This window comes from Triturus cristatus, chromosome 6, assembly GCF_964204655.1.
Source record: "Triturus cristatus chromosome 6, aTriCri1.1, whole genome shotgun sequence".
Taxonomy (NCBI): domain Eukaryota; kingdom Metazoa; phylum Chordata; class Amphibia; order Caudata; family Salamandridae; genus Triturus; species Triturus cristatus.
Window position 1 is genome coordinate 667,087,559 of NC_140589.1, and position 18,778 is coordinate 667,106,336.

Genomic DNA, 18,778 nt, shown 5'->3' on the forward strand with positions numbered 1-18,778 from the left:
TTAGAAATATGTCTACGGTGGCAGGCTGGAGAATACCAGTTAGCCATCACACTAAGAGGCTGGTAGGTTTTCAGGGGTTACCTCTAAGGTACCCTCTGGGTGCATGTTTCAATAAAGCCACTACTGGCATCAATAGGGATTTATTAAGGCAAGTTGTTTGATGCCAAACACCATTGGTTTCAGTAAAGCTACCATGTAGCTGGGGAGCTGACAATGACCAGTGCCCAGTAGATATACTTAAGATGGCTACCCTGTTCACTTGTACTATCTAGTAATTGAACTAGATATCTGTGAGAAAGTGCCCTCTTTCTGCATAGTTGCCCCCACTTCTTGCTGAACTGCTGATGTACTTTGACTGAGTGTGCCCTGGGCTCCAGCCAATCTGGTACCCAGGGCCTATGTTCTTTCCCTAAAACTGCATTAAAGGCCAAACTCAATTGGCACTCTCTGGCCACAGGTCAGTCCCTCGTAAATGGTACCACAGGTACCCAGGGCACTGTGACCAGGGGAAAAAAAGGCCTCTAAGGGCTGCAGCACTTATTGTGCCACCCTTAGAGGCCCTGTACTTCTACACACACACTGCCTTTGCAGGCTGCATGTTTTGTTGCAGAACAAAGTGGCGAGTCGACATGGCACACATCCCTGTGTGCCATGCCTACAACCCACTGCCTTGGCATAGATCAGTCACACATATAGCTGGGTGCACTATACCAGTGGTGAGGGTACAGGTGCATGAGCCCTTTACCCCTACAGTGTCTAAGTCCATTCTTAGACCTTGTTAAGTGCAGTACTGCCATTAAGAGTATATGGTGCTGTGAATTTGTCATTACGATCTCCACAGCACCATAATGGCTGCACTGAAAACTGGGAAGTCTGGTATCAAACTTCTCAGCACATTAAACCCACGTTGATGCCAGTGTGGGATTTAATAACAAATGCACACAGAGGGCATCTTAGAGAAGCCCCATCAAAACTAACCTACCACTAGTGTCCAGGCTGAGTGGCTGCTTTCAGCTGCCACCACCAGACATGTTTCTGGGCCCTTGTGTCGAGAGCCTGCTGCTCTCTGGGGCCTGAAACAATGCACATCCTTGAACGAGGTGCCAAGCCTCCTCCCCCAGAATGGGCAGGGTTCACAAAGGGGAAGTTTCAAAGGCTTGCTGCCTTTATGAGCTTCCCCAGGCCACTTGCTGCTTTCAGCAACTGGTCCCCACTGGTTCTGACCCCAACTTTGGGTGGGAGAACCAACAGGAAAAACAAGTGAGGAAGAGAGGTGTGCCCACCTCTGGCAACTCCACCCCTCAGGTGGGGGAGGCAAGGTGAAGCACAACTCTCAGTCCCCTCCATCTTGCAGATGGGGGGACTCAGCCAACCAGGGAAAGGCTAATGCCGCTCTCCCACTGGAGGGTGGCAGAATAGGGGGTGTACCCACCCCAGGGAAGGGGCCGATTGGTCCCAACCTTTTTACCTACCTGTAACGCCCCTAAATCTAGTATTTGGTGGCACCCCTGATCCTTGCTTCCTCAGACAAGAAGAAACTACAAGAGAAGGAGGACCGAACAGCCGTGCAGAAGCTAACAAGAGGAAGACGCCCACCAACTTTTCCCCAGCCCTACCAGCCTGTCCTCACCTCGAACCTGCCCCAGCGAAATCCCGGTGTGACCTGCAGCCAGCAACCTCATAATCCAGAGTACCCGCCCTGCCTTCAAAAGAAAAGACTTTGTCTCCCGTGAACACTGGATTGGTTCACCTACAGACTCCAGCTCTCGCAAAGTCCGCAAGTCTGCACCACTCTGCACCCGAAGCCCACGGCCCGAGTTCGGGTGGCCCAACACCATGAGGAGGTCTCCGCGGCGATCCTGATCTGAGATCTGGTGACCCCTGACCTGCCGTAAGCCTCCAGCAGATGCCTGCAGCCTCAAACAGGAAGGTCCCCCCAACCGCAACCAGGAGCTGGTAAGAAGATCTGACCCTAAAAGGCACCCCTGCATACACGTCCCATGGCCTTGGGTGGCCCAAGCAACTGTGCCTAACCAACCCGCAGTATCCCAATTTACCTCTCAAAGTGGTGGGCGCACCCACAAGACCTTCGTCCCTGATCCTACAGTGTGTTTGTAAACCGGAGACTCCCATTTGAAAGCTACAGGGCGCCCGACTCCAAAACAGCACTCTGCACCCGGCCGCCCCAGTGCCTTTGGGGGTGCACCTTTTGTGCTGGCTTGAACCCCTATTTGCCCTGAGCTTAAGTCCATGAGCTTTGCTCCCACAACCTTGTAGCCTGCTCGCATGCAGCCACCAACCAGAGGCCCCCTATCCCACTTTGAATTACATTGGCCTCAGCACTCTGCACCCGGCCATCCTAGTGCTTCCGAGGGTGTAACAAGAGTGCATCCTTGACCATGGGGGAACCCCTGAGTCTGCCTCTAGAATACCAACTCCCACAAATGAATACTTTCCTTTGAACCGATAACAGTGTTTGTCCTGTCACTGGTGTTACCGTACGCAGAGTTCTAGGGACTGCAGGGCACAGAGTGGTGAGAGGCCTAGATTTGTGTATGAGGGGGAGGGTTGGGGGGTGTCTGCATGACTTTCTCTTACAGGAAGATTTACACGGCCGCGACCTATCACCCCAAGCAGACAGAGAACCCCGGGTTTGTACACAGGTATTAATATTGTGAGCTCTTCCCCTGGTCTTACTGTACTGAGAGTATGATGCACCAGCCCTGGTGGGGAGGGAGGCTGCCCCTTCCCCCAACACACGTTTCAGGGAGAGGCAGCCCTGGCAGCTCCCGTCCCCCCGCGACAAAGAGTCCCGGGTGAGTGAATTTGTGTGAATATTATTATTGTCCATGAGATTACTGGAGTGAGGGCACAGTGTGGTTCAACACCGGCCATTGCTGTGTGTGGCTGTCAGGGACCCTCGTCCCTGCCCTGTGGCACACGGGATGCCTTATGGAAATAAGATTAGCCCCGGATAAAGTGCAGGGAGCCCCTGGCAGGGCGGCATTGGCTTTGCTGAGCTGGGCGCAGCACTCAAGGCGCTCTCCAGTGAGTCACCGCAGGGCTTCCCCCCCCCCCCCACCACTTTTTTTTTTCTTTCACTTAAATAAGCATGGCGCCGTCTTAACGGACACCGCGCTATGCTATGCAATGCAATAGGTGTTGCTTGTGGTATTAAAAATCACAATGACTATAAAACATTTTTAAGGCATTGCCATTTACAATGGCAATAGCTCAAAATAATTTTATTGCGAGACCTATTGCATTGTAAATGCTTGTTATATAAAACCGAATGGTTTCCCACACATATACCAAAAGCTTCAAAAGTGTGAGCCAGTAGTTTTTGATAGAAACAATATATTAAGGGGAGGTGAACTAGCCCCCATTGACCCTTTTACTCTCTCTCTTCTTGATCGCTATATATAGAGTTTCAACCAGAAAGAGCTCTACTATAGGTAAATACTTATTTATTTGACTAATAATCTTTCAATTTTGCCCAGGTTTGTAGAGGGCTGAGATTCTAGACTCCTCCATGGTTTGCGTCACTCCAGATGTAGTTGCAAAAGAGTTAAACAGTCATAGGTTTTTATTGGAAACTTTAGACATTTGTTTGTAACTTTCTGAAGAAAGTTTCAAGGTGACTCCATCAATTTCATCAGTTGGTGCACATAATCCTTGTTGCTCATTTGAATCCTCATTACCATCTTAGACACTTGACCTAAATACTTATGTATTGGATGTGCTAATGAGTCTTTTAAGTGTTTTCCGATTTACAGGTCACAAAAGTTTCTGCTTGTAGTATGAACACTATACTGTTGCTTGTCAATGTGGTATAATAGTTGCAGACGTTCTAATTTTCTTATTAAATCCTCCATGTTTCCTTCTCATTGTAGAACCTATCCAGTGCTACTACAGGGAGAGACATCAGTTGGTAAAACCAGCCTAATTCGGTGGCTCGCTTCAGCTACAGGAAACCACTGTGTTCGTATTAACAACCATGAGCACACAGACATCCAGGAGTATATTGGCTTCTATTCATCGAATGCTTCTGGAAAGCTGGTGTTTAAGGAAGGTAATTTGTTTTGGTTTAACTTGATACCCTCACAGCAATGCTGTAAAATCTCTCAGAATATCTAACAATCACTGGATGTAAGTATAAGTAGAAACCCTTGTCTTCACATGCTTGTGAAGGATTCACATGCCTAATTTAATACGGATTACTTGAACCTGGTGCTATCTTAACTGAAAACATTTTCCTTGAGCTTTTTATATATTTTAAACAGCTGTACATAGCCCAATTCGTTTTGGGTCAGCCTCTTTCTGATTTTGAAATTATGGCTTACACTGTAGAAATTGCTTAGTGTGTATATATTCAGTTCTCCTTTTGAGTCTTTAATATGCTTTCACAGTCTGGCAGTGAGTGTATGGCTCTCTGTTAGGAAGGCCTTGTTTACCCTGGGTACTTCAGACAATGAAATGCACTAACCCTTTATGATTTTGTATGTTGGTAAAACCCTTAATCTGTGAATCTTTGCAGTAAGTTTAGAGTCCCTTCCACTAGCATTCACTAAACATTAAACATAAATGGCATACATAGATGGGTTAAGAGTACAGGGAACATCAGAAGCAAGTGTAGAACTCCATCTTCCCAAGATATTGCTCACCTGAACTGAAGTTTAACCAACAGCTCATTCCAAGTATTAAAAAGGCCCACGTTCTTAAACGTTTTGCTTGATGGAAAGTTATGGTGTATGCTGGATTTTGCTATTCTCATTCAGACTGATAATTTGGCTATATAAATGTTTTCCCAACGTGTAGAAAAAGAACTACTGAAAGTTTTAGTTGTGCACATCACAATTTTGTGCTTTTATTCTACATTTATTTCAGGGAGGGGTGTGCATTTGTAGATTATGAAATCATATTTTAGCTAAAAAAAAAAAGAATTTCCTGATGGAAACTTTTATTTGCATATTCCTCACTTTTTAGATTTCCTCCTTGAATTAGACTGGATTTGGAAAAATTGAAATAGCTTTCCTGCACCGACAAGTGGCGCTCAAGTCTGTCATGATGCTGGGCATCACGCCATCCGTATGACATTCCTGGAACTATATAGACAAATGGACCCACAAAAGTTCCTTTTTTTCCCCACTCCCATTGATGCAGATACGAAGCACTCACCTTTATACATTTTTCATACTCGAAACCGTAAGCTGCAGTCCTAACAACTTGTTTTATCCACAAATATAAGTGTTCAAATAGAGCCAAACCTGCCATAAGCAGAAGTCTATTTTGGATCCTCATGTGTTGTTCTTGTGGTGTCTGAAGCTAGGCACAATTCCAGGTATTGTGATTACTATGGCATCATACATTCCCAGCTCCTACTGTTTTTAGCGTGGCTACAACTCCCACCAAGTCAAGAAGTGATCCATGTCTCAGTACTCCACCATAGCGTTTTACTCACCATAGTTAATCATCTAAGACATTGAGGGACAAGTTGAAAAAGAAACATAAGAAATACCAAAGGAGGGAGTCTTCGATGGCAGAGTGCCTCTTGTGTTCCCGAGGTATGTTTTGGAGCAGACAGGCAAATCCCTATATCAAGATCTGGCTTCGTTTTCTGAGCAGTAGCGGGTTGCTGTCACCCCAGTGGATCTTCCCGCCGCAGTGCAGGTGCCTACTCTTGCTTTTTCAGAGTTTCGAGCCCTGGTAGCGGACACTGCACAGATCACGGTCTTTACACAGGCAGTGTTGATTCTATTCTGATATACTGCTAACCAGGACCCCAGTGACTGTGCTCTCTCCTCTATATTTACTAGTAGGTACACCCCACAATTGGCATACTGGGGTACCATTGTATTTCCCTAGTATATGATACTGAGGTACCCAGGGCACTGGAACACCAGGGGTCTCCTATCGGCTGCAGCAAGTATTGTGCCACCCATAGGACCTGAACTGTGTGCAGAGCTGCCATCACAGTCTGCTTGACTGGGTGCATGCACACTTCACTTCAGCTACAAAGTTTTCCTTATCCCGGTCACGGCACTTAAAACCTATAAGTTACCCCTAAGGTAGGCCCTTTACTCCAAGGGCAGGTTGTAGGTTTCTAAGTGTGTTGCTACCCCTGCATGAGCAGGGAACCCCTACAAACCCTGGACTCAATTTTCTGGGCTTTGTAAGTGCGCGACAGCCGTTATAAGGTATGTAGCGGACAGTGGCAAGTTGAGAGGCCCAACTACACAATGGCTTCCCCGAATCTGGCCATGTTTGGTATCAAACATGTTGGAATCATGAAACTACACCGGTTAGGTGCATGATACCATGATTGGGGGGGGGGGGTTGGGGGGGGGACTCCTTAGAGGACCTCTCATACCTACCTGTGTAGCCTTACAGGGTCTGCCAGCCCACGCTGCTGCTGAATCTAGACGGTGTTCTTTTCCTGTGCTGATGAGGTTGACTCGGGCAGGGGTAGCTGAAGAAAGGATTCCCTGCTAAGGAGAGGTGTGACCGCCTCTCCTTAAGTATTAGGGAGGGTGGGGGTGCTTCAGAGCCCCATCAGACTGCAACAAAGGGCACCTGTGGTGCCCTCCATGCATAAACCAGTTTTGCCCAGTTCGAGAGCCGCTTGGCTCCCGCTCTGGCGCAAAACTACACAAAGGACAGGGTAGTGACCACTCCCCTGTCCAGCTCCTCGCAAGGGAGGTGCCCCGATCTCTTCCAGGTGGCCATCTTGACGTACAGTATGACAGTGACATAAGTAGGAAGGGGTGGTGTCTCACCTTGTTGGAAAACGTCAAGGTTCTAGGTGTGGGTACCCCAGCATGGGATCTGGCTAGTTACCAACCGTCTGACTTGTTCTGTAAACATCAAGACTGACAGTCTCTGCCAGTTTCACCCTGACCACAAGTGGTGCCTTCACACAGAGTGGTTTAAACATCTTTGCATAGTGGAGCCCCCCTCTGATGAATATTTTTGCCACTCAAGAGAATAAATACTTCTTGCAGTTCTGTCCTTCCTTATCTATTGCAGGGAGATTTGTGGCATGTATTTCGGTTGGAGCGGATGTTTCTGTATCTTTCAATACCTTTGATTCCTTGGTTTTTGAGAGAGGTTTGGCAGGAGTAGACCCAAGCCATTCTTGTTGCCCCAGACTGGCCGAGGATGGTGTTGGACCACACACCGTCTGTGTATGCCCGCTTTGTTTGCCTTTCAAACCAGACCTCCTCTCACATTTGGATGGGCAGTTACTGCATTCAAACCTCCAAGGCCACCAACTTCATGCCTGGAGAGTGAGCGGGGACACCCGAGCTACTTTCAGCTGTCACTGGCGGTGGTTAGCGTTGTACTAGCAGTCTTTCACTCCTTCACAAAATCAGCCTATACCTGGAGGTGGAACAAATGTGTTGCTTTGTGTACAAAGAAAAATGAACACCCCTTGGGGGTCGCTTAGTAGATGTCTTAATTTTACTTTTTACAGGCCCAACAGGATTGTGCAGAGAGCACAGTGAAAGGGTTTAGTACCACTTTGTCAGCTTTTCTTTGTCTACCAGACCAGCTGTCCCTTTTCAGATTCCCTTATGATCAGGTTCTTGAAGTGACTAACTTCCATGTTTCCACTGGGTCCTTTTGTGATGACCCAGTATTCCCTAAACATTGTTTTGACTGGGCGCTCCTTTCAAGCCCCTTCAGCTGCCAGTTTTGTCAGTTATCCATTGTAACTGTTTTCCTCGTGGCAATCTCCTCAACAAGGCCCATCAGTGAGTTGCAAGCGCTGAGTGTCTTCCTGCTTTTTACATATTTTGTCCCCGACAAATTAGCCCTTCCGAAGGTGGTGACCACTTTACATCAGTGGCAGCTCAATACCCTTACTATCTCCTAATCTCAGTCTCATTCCAACAATGAGGAGGACAGTTTTCTTTGGCTCTGTCCCCAGAAGGCGGTCAGTTATTAGGTTGACTGCACAAAAGTCATCAGGTCATATGACCAGCTGTTTTTTTGGATATACAGGTAGCAAGAAGGACAATGCATTTCAGATTAATACTTTGCCTCAGTGAATCTACTTAAAATGTGCTATGGACTTGCAAAAAGGATCTACCTAAGGGAAGTCGCACGTATTTCACCAGAACAAAATGTTTGACCTCTGTGCTTGCCAGATGAATTTCTATGGCGGAAATTGTCATCCAGCAACATGGCCGTCTCCCATTCCTTAGCTAAGTGATATTGCTTGGATTCAGAGGTCAGGAAGGAGAGTCATTTAACGTGCTCAATATGCCAGCATTTCCTTTTCTGATTATTGCTTCAGACTCACAATCCTGGGAGGAGATGTTTCTTTGGAATGTATTCAACAGGTTAGGAATTTGCAGGTAGGAGTAACTATCTTCCCATTGGAAACTCCATTTGGAGATTCGTCATCAATCACATCCACCTCCCCATTCTGAATTATGGTCTTAGGTTATAGTCCTCTTTAATAAGGTTCCAGATTAGGGTGTTGCAGCCTCATTCTCTCAGAATTATCAACACTTTCCTCGTCTCTGGCACAAGAGAAATGAATAGGGACTGATGTGAGTGCACCGGAGTGCGCGCTGTCTGACTTTATTGAAGTCCCCCTGTGTTGCTTCCGGCGCTGTTATGGACTAAGCATTCCCTGCCAGCGCAGGAGAGCTTTGTAAAGTTTCTGGATCTACTGTAGCGCCTGGGAATATTTATCAGGAGAGGAATGTGGCGGTAAATAGAGCAGCACTCTGAGTTTTACTACAGTCATGTAAAACATTTTTAAAATTCTGATTAGAAACCTGTTTTGTTTACAAATTACCCATTGCTAGCAAATATTATGGCTCTTGACACACTTATTAGGTGGATACTTTCATTAAAAAACAAGGCCACATTTTTTTTACCTATATGAAATAAAATCTCAAACTGCTTTTCATCGTTTGTATTTTACTTATACTAAGTATACCATGTTTGAAAATTATAGATAAATCCATGCTGGAGTTAAATTACAATATTAAAGGATATCTGTTTTCAGAGCCACTTATTTTTAGGATTAGCTTCAAAATTTTCAGAAACTTATTAACCTGCTCTTTTTTTCATCTAGGAGTACTTATTGATGCAATGAGGAAGGGCTATTGGATTATTTTGGATGAGTTGAATTTGGCTCCTACAGATGTCCTTGAAGCCCTAAATAGGTTGCTTGATGATAATCGGGAGTTGTTCGTAACCGAAACACAAGAAGTTGTCAAAGCACATCCCAGATTCATGCTCTTTGCTACTCAGAATCCACCAGGAGCTTATGGAGGCAGGAAGGTTTGTTAAATAGTTTGGTCTTTTGCATGTAAATAATTTAACATACCATACAATGCTGTTTAACCTTATGACCCTGTTTTGGATTTTTTTTTAAATACTTCAATACTTTTATCTGTAATGCTTTTTTGATTGTGGATTGCATGTTTTAGCTGCTGTTGCAGACTGACTTCTTCTAGATTTGGAGCTGGAGTTCTTTGTGGCTTAAAAATAATTTAATCTTAATGTATATTTTCTAGAGTTTTCTAACTGTCTAAAAGATGTCCCAATTTTGTGTACCAATGTAATATTGTGCATTGCATATTTAAATTTCCTGGGGATTGCACCTTTATGGAAGTGTATGTTGTAATTGCAGACTTACTTGCGCTTTTTCACTAGGCCTGCATCCAAAAGCGTTGAACCCTTTATATCATGCCGACCACAAAATTAATGTCACAGTCCTGTAGGGATTTTTTTTGCCCGTAATGGAGCACCACCAACCGATTGGAGGGAAGATCAGCAATTCTTTTTAGATTGACAGAGCATAACATCAGACAGGTGATAGTCTGGAATGAGTAGTCCTTGCCCTTCATTGCGACGTGGGCACCCCTTCCACCATCCCTGGAGAGACAGACTAAGGACCATCTGTCTCTCTTACAGCAGGAAGTGCAAGACCATTTGGCCAAAGGGGCTAGCGAGAGGGTGCCTGGGCCAGAAGAATTTCCCATGGTTGTTCCCCTTACTTTCAGGTGCCACAGAAGGATGGTGGTCTTTGTCCTATTTTAGACCTGCACCCTTTCAACGCCTTCCTCCTGAAGGAAAAATTCAACATCACACTGACCCATGTCCTGTCTGTCCTCGAATCCAGAGACTGGATGGTTGCATTGGATGCGCAGGACACCTATTTAAATATACCCATTCTGCAGGCCCATCGGCGCTTCATGCTGTTCGTGTTGGGAAACAAGCCTTTTTATTTCGCTGTGTTTCCTTTGGGTGTCAGCAGTGCCTCTTGGGTGTTCGCGAACGTGATGGCAGTAATAGCAGCACACCTTCAGAGGACGAGAATTCAATTCTTCTCCTACCTTGACGACTGTCTGTTGAAGGCAGGCCGCCGCTGCTCACCTTCATACTACAGCCAACCTCCTGTCATGTTTGGTGTTCACTATAAATGTGCCAAAGTCACACCTGACTCCTTCTCAGACTCTCCCCTTCATTGTAGCCATTCTGGAAACTATAAAGTTTTGTGCCTTTTCCCTGTAAAGGAGAGTTCTAGACATTCAGTCTATGATCCCAATCTTTGAGCCTCTGTTCTGGGTTTCAGGGAGGTCGACTCAGATGCTGCTGGGACTGATGGCCAAGCACACCGGGTGGCATATGCAGGCTTTGCAGTGGGATCTGAGGTCTCATGGGTCCAACTTCAAGACACCTCTCCATCTACGTCCAGTTATCAGAGGACACTGGGAAAGATCTGCAGTGGTGGTTACTGGTTCAAGCTTGAATCAGTAGCAGACTCCTCTCCTTACCGCATCCAGAGCTGTCAGTGGTGGCCGATGCAGCACCACTTCTGGGGCCACCTGGGAGAGGTGGAGATCGGAGGTCTTTAGTGACTGACTGATGCCAAGCTTCATATCAAGCTCCTCGAGCCGACGGCCATCCTCTTAGCACTGAAAGTCTTCCCTTTGTCCATCAAGGGGAAGCTGGCCCAGGTGCTTAGGACAACACCACCACCATTTGGTATTGGAACAAGCAGGACGCATTGGGGTCCTGGGCCCTGTGCCAGAAGGCAGTACGCCTCTGGAAATGGCTGTACCACCAAAGAATCTCCCTGATAGTGAACTGCCTGGCAGGATCTTTCAGGGCCTCTGTAGACAAACTCAGCCTTCCATGCCTAGCAGATCACGAGTGGCAGTCTCCCTCAGAGGTGGCACAAGGCCTTTTCCTTGAATTGGGAGACTTTTCACTTGATCTATTCACTATGTCTGCAGTTCTGTACTTTGGAGTTTCCGGGAGTGGAACTCAGACTCCGGTATGCCTTGCTGCCAAAACCTCTCGCTCCAAGTTCTGAAGATCATCAGTACCGACTGAGCACAAGTCATCCTAGTGGCCCAGGATTGGGCACGTAGAGCATGGTATCAAAGCTCATGGGCTTGGGCATTTGTTCTGACTGCTCATCCGCGAGGCCCTGTTGTCACAGGATTGGGACAGGGTTTTGCACCCAGGCCTTCACGATCTCCACCTTATGCTTGTAGGTTGAGCGGGCAACAGCTGAACCCCTTCAACATTCCTACAGAGGTGGTGGATGACATCTTTGCAGCTAGGTGTGCCTCAACAAAAATTGTATACTCCTGTTGTTGGGGCAAGTTTGTGGTTTGATGCAGCACATGCCAGATGTACCTCCTGCGGGCCATGTTATCTGATGTTCTGTTTTATCTTCAAGGCTTTGCTTTTAGGTACACTTAAAGGGTAATGTTTGGCTCTTTCCGATTCTTTAAAGTATCCAGACCAGCCTCATTGTTTAAATCACAGATTGTGATGCATTTTTGAAATGCTTACAACACTAGTTTCCTCCATCTTCCTTTGTCATGACCTTAATTTGATTGTCATATGTAGTAAAGGACCTCTTTATGTGTGACCCGCTCCTCCAACTTTTGATGCTGATGGATTTTCGACTCTAGTGCACTGGGCCCTGATGTCCAGGCCCCAGTGCATATTATTTGAGTCCCAAAATATGTGTACAATCGGCTGATACCCGATTGGCTAATTTAACGTGCATATAAGTCCTTAGTATGGGGGTGTCCAGGGCTAATAAGTTAAATATTAGTAGTGGATTAGCCAATTGTACGCATACTTTAGGGGTGAGGTGTTTGTGGCTGCTGACTGACCAGAAAAGGCATCTTCAGCTTTTGTGGCTCTGCTGCTGTAACAGGTCAGCCAGCTGACTCTTGGAGGTCACCTCTTCTGACTGGGGCTCGGGATCGACTTTTCCAAGAGTCAGGCACCACAGGCACAGTCCTCTCTTTGCTAGCCCAATGATCAGCAGGTGCAGTCAAGTCTCTCTGACCAGGTCGAGGGAACAGGAAAAAGTAGCGCAGTCCTCATTTGGTCCTCTCTCTCTGAGGTCTGGGGTACTATGGGTGCAATATATATTCCCAGAAAGTGCCCTCAGAGGAGCCAGCAGTTACTAGCCAGTGGACTACTGTTTTTTTTTTTTTTTTTTTTTTTTTGGAAAACCTTTATTTAACAGTATGCGCAGACAGATACGGGCCTACAACCCTCAGGCCGGCCTCGACAATAAAGGGCACATCAGCAAGCAATTATACGATTCAGCAGCATATCAGTACAAGCACGAATAGACCAGATTACGTTTATACACAATTGTGCCGCCGAGCGCCAGGATGATGAGGTTTAAGTTTTATAAAGTTTTGAAATAAGTCCATAGCAACAGGTCTGGAAGGATCCGAATCAGAGCAATGCAGTTAGGACTATAGTGGGCAACGATCATCAGAAGAGTCAGCAAGCATTATCCGTAAGGTAATCAATCGCACTCAATGAAATCAGGATAGAAAAGAAGCATATCACATGACGATCCCCAAGCACTACCCACAAGTTCCCAATCCTCCCCTCGACCCCAGAAATAAGAAAGGAAAGAGCAAACGAGAAAGGTAAAGAGTAGAAAGGGAGAAGAGAAAGAGAGAAAAGAAAGAAAGGAAAAGGAGGCCCATAGAAAAAAAAAAACCAACAAGGAAATATACCCCCCACCCTACACGCATGCAGAGGCTACGGCCTACCCCCCCTAGCAGTGTGTCTGTCGCCCCAAAAGAGTACCCGAAATGTAGGAGAAGAGAAAGAGAAGAAAAAGAAAAAGAATGTCACGGTTGATCGGAGGAGGGCCAAGGATCTATTCAATACAAGCAAAATCGTTACCCGCGGTCACCCAACCCCAGGCCCCGACCTAACACCCTGCTACATGTACCTCCAACAGTCACAAGTCCCAGTCCCAGCCATATACGTATCAATGTGCAACAAGAAAAACCCCCTCCCTCAGCCTTGGCCCCTTCGAATCTGCAGTCCAACAGAATCCAATTGCAGTACAGCCAACCTGGACGGGATGGGCCACCATGGAGTCCGTTGCAGCAATCGAGGGGTAAGAGACAAGTCAAACTGGAGCGAAGCTCGATAGTAAAGGACCACAGAATGCGCCACTGCTATGCGGTGGCTAGTACAACAGGGAGCAGGACGATGCATAAATCCCAGAGTAGCGGCCGGCCGATGTACAGGAAGCAAGTCCAGGAGGACGCTCAGAAACGTGGCACCAAAGGACAAAGGAGATGGGCAAAACGGCGGCTGAGGCACAAGCTCCGGCCATACCAAGGGAGCAGGATTGTCAGACTCCTCCAGGGCAGAGCCGAGGAGTACCGCAGCGGGCACTGGGACACGTCCCCCCGTCACTGCCACATACCTCAACTCGGGTGATCCACCGACAGTCGGCTGAAGATGTGGCTTAACATGCCGCACTGGAGAATCATCATGGCCAGCTGAAAAAGTCCGATCAAACCGGTCCTCCAAACCAGTGGCAGAGTCGCGGAAGGCCAACCACAGGTCCTCCAGAGCTGCCAGGATGTCGCGAAGCCCCAGCGGTGGATCAAGGATGGTGGGTGCTGTTGCGTCCGCCATCTTAGGCAAGCAACCATCGAGCGCCCCGGGAAGCAAGCCCCCTTCACCGGCCATCGGTATCTGGAAGGTGATAAGCTCTCTGCGGGGCCCCGGCGGTGCAGGAAACGTGGAGGCAGCCGGTCGTGGAAGAGCTTCAAGGACAGGGGAATCTGTGGTGCAGGGAAACCCACCGGCGAGACCAGGGCTTCCGATGCGGAAGATGGCGTCCGCTGCTGTAGGCTGCAACAAAGAAGCGATCCCGGCCCTCTCCCAGCTGGGCCGGGATACAGTATACGGGCGCTGGATACAATGTTGCGAGCGGGGCGCGCTGGGCAGCCGAGCATGGAAAAGGCTGCTGTGAGAATCCCAGCGCCGCGCTCCAGATCCGGTGCACCGGCTCCTCCCTCTCCACAGCGGCCGCTGCTATCGTTGTCGCCGCCGGCCGTCCCCACTAAGCAATGGCCCGGCTGCGACCGCTTGGAAGGCCGGAATGGAAACCGGGGCCCAACTCCGCCGAGGCAGCTCCGTTTTCGACCGGAGTCAAAGTATCGTGGTCAGGAACGTGGCGCAGGTACGCGTAGGGCTCGGAGGCGCAGGATTCTTGCCAGGATATCGACGAAGGGCCCAGTGGACTACTGTTGATGGATTGGAGGGAGGGCTGTAATGTCTTAAGAGGTGGTAAAACAAAAGAAGTGTGTGAGAAGCAACTCAAACGGAGGAAGAGTACATTAGATCATCACAGGAAAAAACACAGGAGTTGGAGAAGGAGCGGAGAAAGAACAATAGATCAGCACAGGAAAAAACATGGTGTTATAGAAGGAGGGGAGAAAAGGATCAGCACAGGAGAAAAGAACTGGGAGTTAGAGAAGGAGGTGTGGACGAGAACAGATTAGCACAGGAAGTGGGCAATTAGGAGGAGGAGGCAACAGTAGGGGAAAGAAAGAGAACTGCAGATCATCAGAAGAGGACAGTTTAAGTAGGAGCGAAGGAAGTGAATAGAATATCAGCACAGGATAAGAGGACAGGGAGTTAGAGCAGAAGGTGGGAGGGAGAGGGCTACAGATTAGCAAGTGTTGCCAACTTAGAAAGCAGAAGTCTCATTTCCAATGTTTATGAAGACTTCACTAAATCCATATAACTATTATGTATTTCTAATGTTGTAAAGTTTGAGGCAGAGATGGGAAAGTGTTCCGGGAGGGGGTCTCTAAAGATGCCCATGCTTCAAAATTTGGCAAAAAACTATTCTTGTTCAACCTGACACATTAACTACTATATTTTTAAGTTAAACGAATGTTCGCTAAATTCTGCACTGGGGACACAACAATATACTTAGGAGGTGTGCGTTCAAGTGACACTCAAGCCCCTTCAGCTCGTGGGGGCCCTCTCTATGGATACCCTGGTGAATGGAAATGCCTTTCTTGAGGGCCCGCCACTATGAAGACTGTAAATGCTTAGATGCGGGGTTTTTGCTGGGGTGACTGGCAAACACACCCACTTTCTGGGCTCTAATTTGTGGAATTCTTTCAATAGTGAAAAAAGTCATGCAAGCAAAATTATTGATTATCTATATTGTATATAACACAAGTACGTTTGTAAACTGTCTTGTGCAATACCAATAGAAATGTCTTATACAAACAAAAAGCAACTGATCACAAAACCTGAATAGTTGGACTGATAAACATGTGGACATTTTATGACAGACCAATGTCTCTGAAATGCTGACAAGGCTGGGAATAAGTCAGTCCATACCACAGGCACAGCTCAGCTGCCTTCTCAGGGACGCCAATCTGTTACGAGATCTGTGAATTTCCACATACCCCTACTCTTCATTTAACTTACTTATTAGGGATTTTGGAGATGTAAAACAGAATTCTTTATTTCTAAGGATACTCAGGGAGGATCAGACCATGCACTGTTCAAAAGTAAACAAAGGCCCACGGGTTACCAACACTGGCTCACAAACTGTCATTTATTTGTGAAACCAGCCAGCACATCTCCCATCTTAGCACAAAACCGATTGCAGTAGCTTCTCACTCTCACAACACTTTGGAATTTATGACCCGGAGACTGTAAAAGCGAACCAGTGCAGTTTGTTTCGTGTTTAGTGCCACATGAGTTCTAAATATGCACCCAGAATAGGCACACAGAGTATACAATTGAGTCACATTAACTGGGGAGCCAGGTAAGAGTCCTGGTGGCGCTAAACACTCTGTGATTCTGAGCAAATTGGTTAATTGCCCTTGCCCTTACCTAAGCCGATGTTTTTTTTTTTTAAACGATGTAGTTGTGCGGACACGTATTGAACAAATAAAGGCTCCTATCTGCGGTTGCTTGCCCGCCAGTTTAATCAGTATTAAATACGATACTAAACAATGTGTTCGAGGCATATGAGCTGCAGATCACACACTTAGGATAGTAGATCGCCATCTGGTGTTGGGCTCGGATGCTTGCAGGTTGTTGTCTTCGGAAGAAGTCTTTGGTCACGAGATAGGTGACTCCTCCCTTGGACGACAGTGCGCATGGGCATCAACTCCATCGTTAGATTGTTTTTTTCCGCCATTGGGTTCAGATGCAACTTTTCCGCTCTGGTTGGAAATCTCAATTCCAGGCTTTTCGAAGCGAAAAACTTCCACAAAACACCTTCATCCTCAACATCGATTTCACCGGCTCGATTCCGGACGTCGACGCGGGCCGCTGGGCCTATCCACGCCGTGAGGCCTACGGCTCATAGAAAGGACGCCTTTCAAAAAATGCCCCCAGTGTGGAGCAAAATTTCCGCACAGTGACCACCACAAAGTCTGTAACCTGTGCCTATCACCTGAACACGATGAGTCCAGCTGTCCAGCCTGCGCATCATTTCGATCCAAAAAGACCGTTCAAGATCGAAGGGCTTGATGCCACATCATGGCACAAAGACAAGCTCCGGAACCAGAGGACATCTTTGAGGGCCCCGATGTTCCGGAAGAAGATTCCGAGGATCTACAAATCATCTCCGAAGCAGACGACTCAGACGACCCCATCACTCCTGGGCAACGTGTGAGTACTACTGCCCCTACCCCAACCCCTCCAAAACCAAAGGCATTGGTCAAGACTTCGCCTGCTGGCCCCAGTCGAGACCAAAAACATCCTTCAAAAGCCCCGCCTCCGAAGAAACATAAGCCTTCCGGTAGCTCGGGACCGAGCAAGCCGCATATCATTGTTCAACCGGCACCTTCGGCACCGAACAGACCACTCGCCACCGAAATCGGCTCCGACGCCTTCGGCCCCGAAAACACCAAGGCCAATAGATAAACAGGCACCGAAGGTTCCCAAGCCTAAGGATACAACTTCGGCTCCGAAACCATCATCGGCACCGAAACCACCGGCTAAGGACTCTCATACACTTCCTAAAGCCAAAAACTCCACCGATCAACCAAAACCTCGATCGGAACCGGAAAAATCAGCACCAAAACCTGTTCCTGAGGAACAAGAACTTTTCCATCCAGATCCCATTGATCCAAGGCAGAAAAAGATCTATATTAATCCAAAGACTGGACATGTCACCACGGTGCCATGTAAGAAACGGAAACTGAACACACCACCTGCCCTAGTTCCTATAAACAAGAAGGACTCTGCAACATCGCCTATGCCTCCTTCCTCTCCTATGCCTCCTTCCTCTCCTATACTACCTTCTAACCCACCCCCTCTGCCTACACCACCCTTGCCTTTACCCTCTCCATCACATACACCATTTCCACAGGATGATGATGATGACCTAGGGGGTGGGGGTGACCCTAATGATCCGTTCACGGATCCAGATACCGCACCACTGGATGATTGGGCATTCCCTCTACCTGACATGCCTGACCCTCAGCCATAGCCCTCCAAACCATCACCTCCAGATGATCACCTGGGGTTTGGCCAATTGTTAAATAGAGCTGCACTTTACCATGGCGTCACGATGCACCTGAGGAAGACTTCCTATTAGATACTTTTGAGCAATCTCAAAAGTCTGTACAAATTCTGCCTATGATTAAAGGAGTCATAAAACACGCCCGAAGTATTTAAAGACCCCTTCCGTGCCAGGGTTCTTAACCTAAGGATAGAAAAGAAATATAGGCCTGCCCCTGAAGATCCCAGTTACATCAAAGGGCAGCTCCCTTTGGATTCTTTGGTCGTTTCCAATGCTAGAAAACGCGCCAACTTCCAAACCACAGGAGATACACTACCTCCCGACAAAGAATCCAAACTGTTAGAAGCCTCGGACAAAAGAGTAGCAGCACAAGCCGCTAATCATTGGCGTATTGCCAACACCCAAGCCCTACTAGCACGCTATGACAGGGCCCACTACGACCAATTAGAGACTCTATTACAACATCTGCCAGAGCAATATAAAACCCAGGCAAATGAATATAAAACCCAGGCAAATGACCTTATCCAGGAGGGTAAACTTATTTCAAATGCGGCAATTAAATGTGCGCTTGATGCCGCAGACACCGCTTCTAGAGCAATTAACACAAGTGTGCTCCTTTGACGACATGCCTGGCTACGCATTTCAGGCTTTAAGCCAGAGGTACAAACTACCATACTTAGTCAGCCATTCAACCAAGAACAGCTCTTTGGGCCAGCAGTAGACACTGCCCTTGAAAAAATGAAGGACACCGACACTGCTAAGTCCATGGGAGCATTACAGTCTCCCCCAACCACGTGGCTCCTTTCGGCGCTCCTTCTATAGAGGAGCCTCCAAAAATATGGGAGCGGACACCTCCTCTACATTCAGACCCGCTACACAAACATCCATCAGTAGCGGATATTTTAGAGGCGGATACAGAGGAAACAACATGGGGCGAGGTCGAGGTAATAACACTCG

The 18,778-nt window shown here is 47.4% G+C and overlaps 1 protein-coding gene across 1 annotated transcript in view; it reads left to right on the plus strand.

The window, feature by feature from the left end:
• MDN1 (midasin AAA ATPase 1) overlaps nucleotides 1-18,778 on the plus strand; it is a 2,002,810-nt gene that overhangs the window by 447,662 nt on the left and 1,536,370 nt on the right. Inside the window, exons 24-25 of the mRNA XM_085611158.1 lie at nucleotides 3,894-4,072; nucleotides 9,092-9,300. Coding sequence (XP_085467284.1) covers nucleotides 3,894-4,072; nucleotides 9,092-9,300 — 388 coding nt within the window. The remainder of the gene's footprint in view (nucleotides 1-3,893; nucleotides 4,073-9,091; nucleotides 9,301-18,778) is intronic.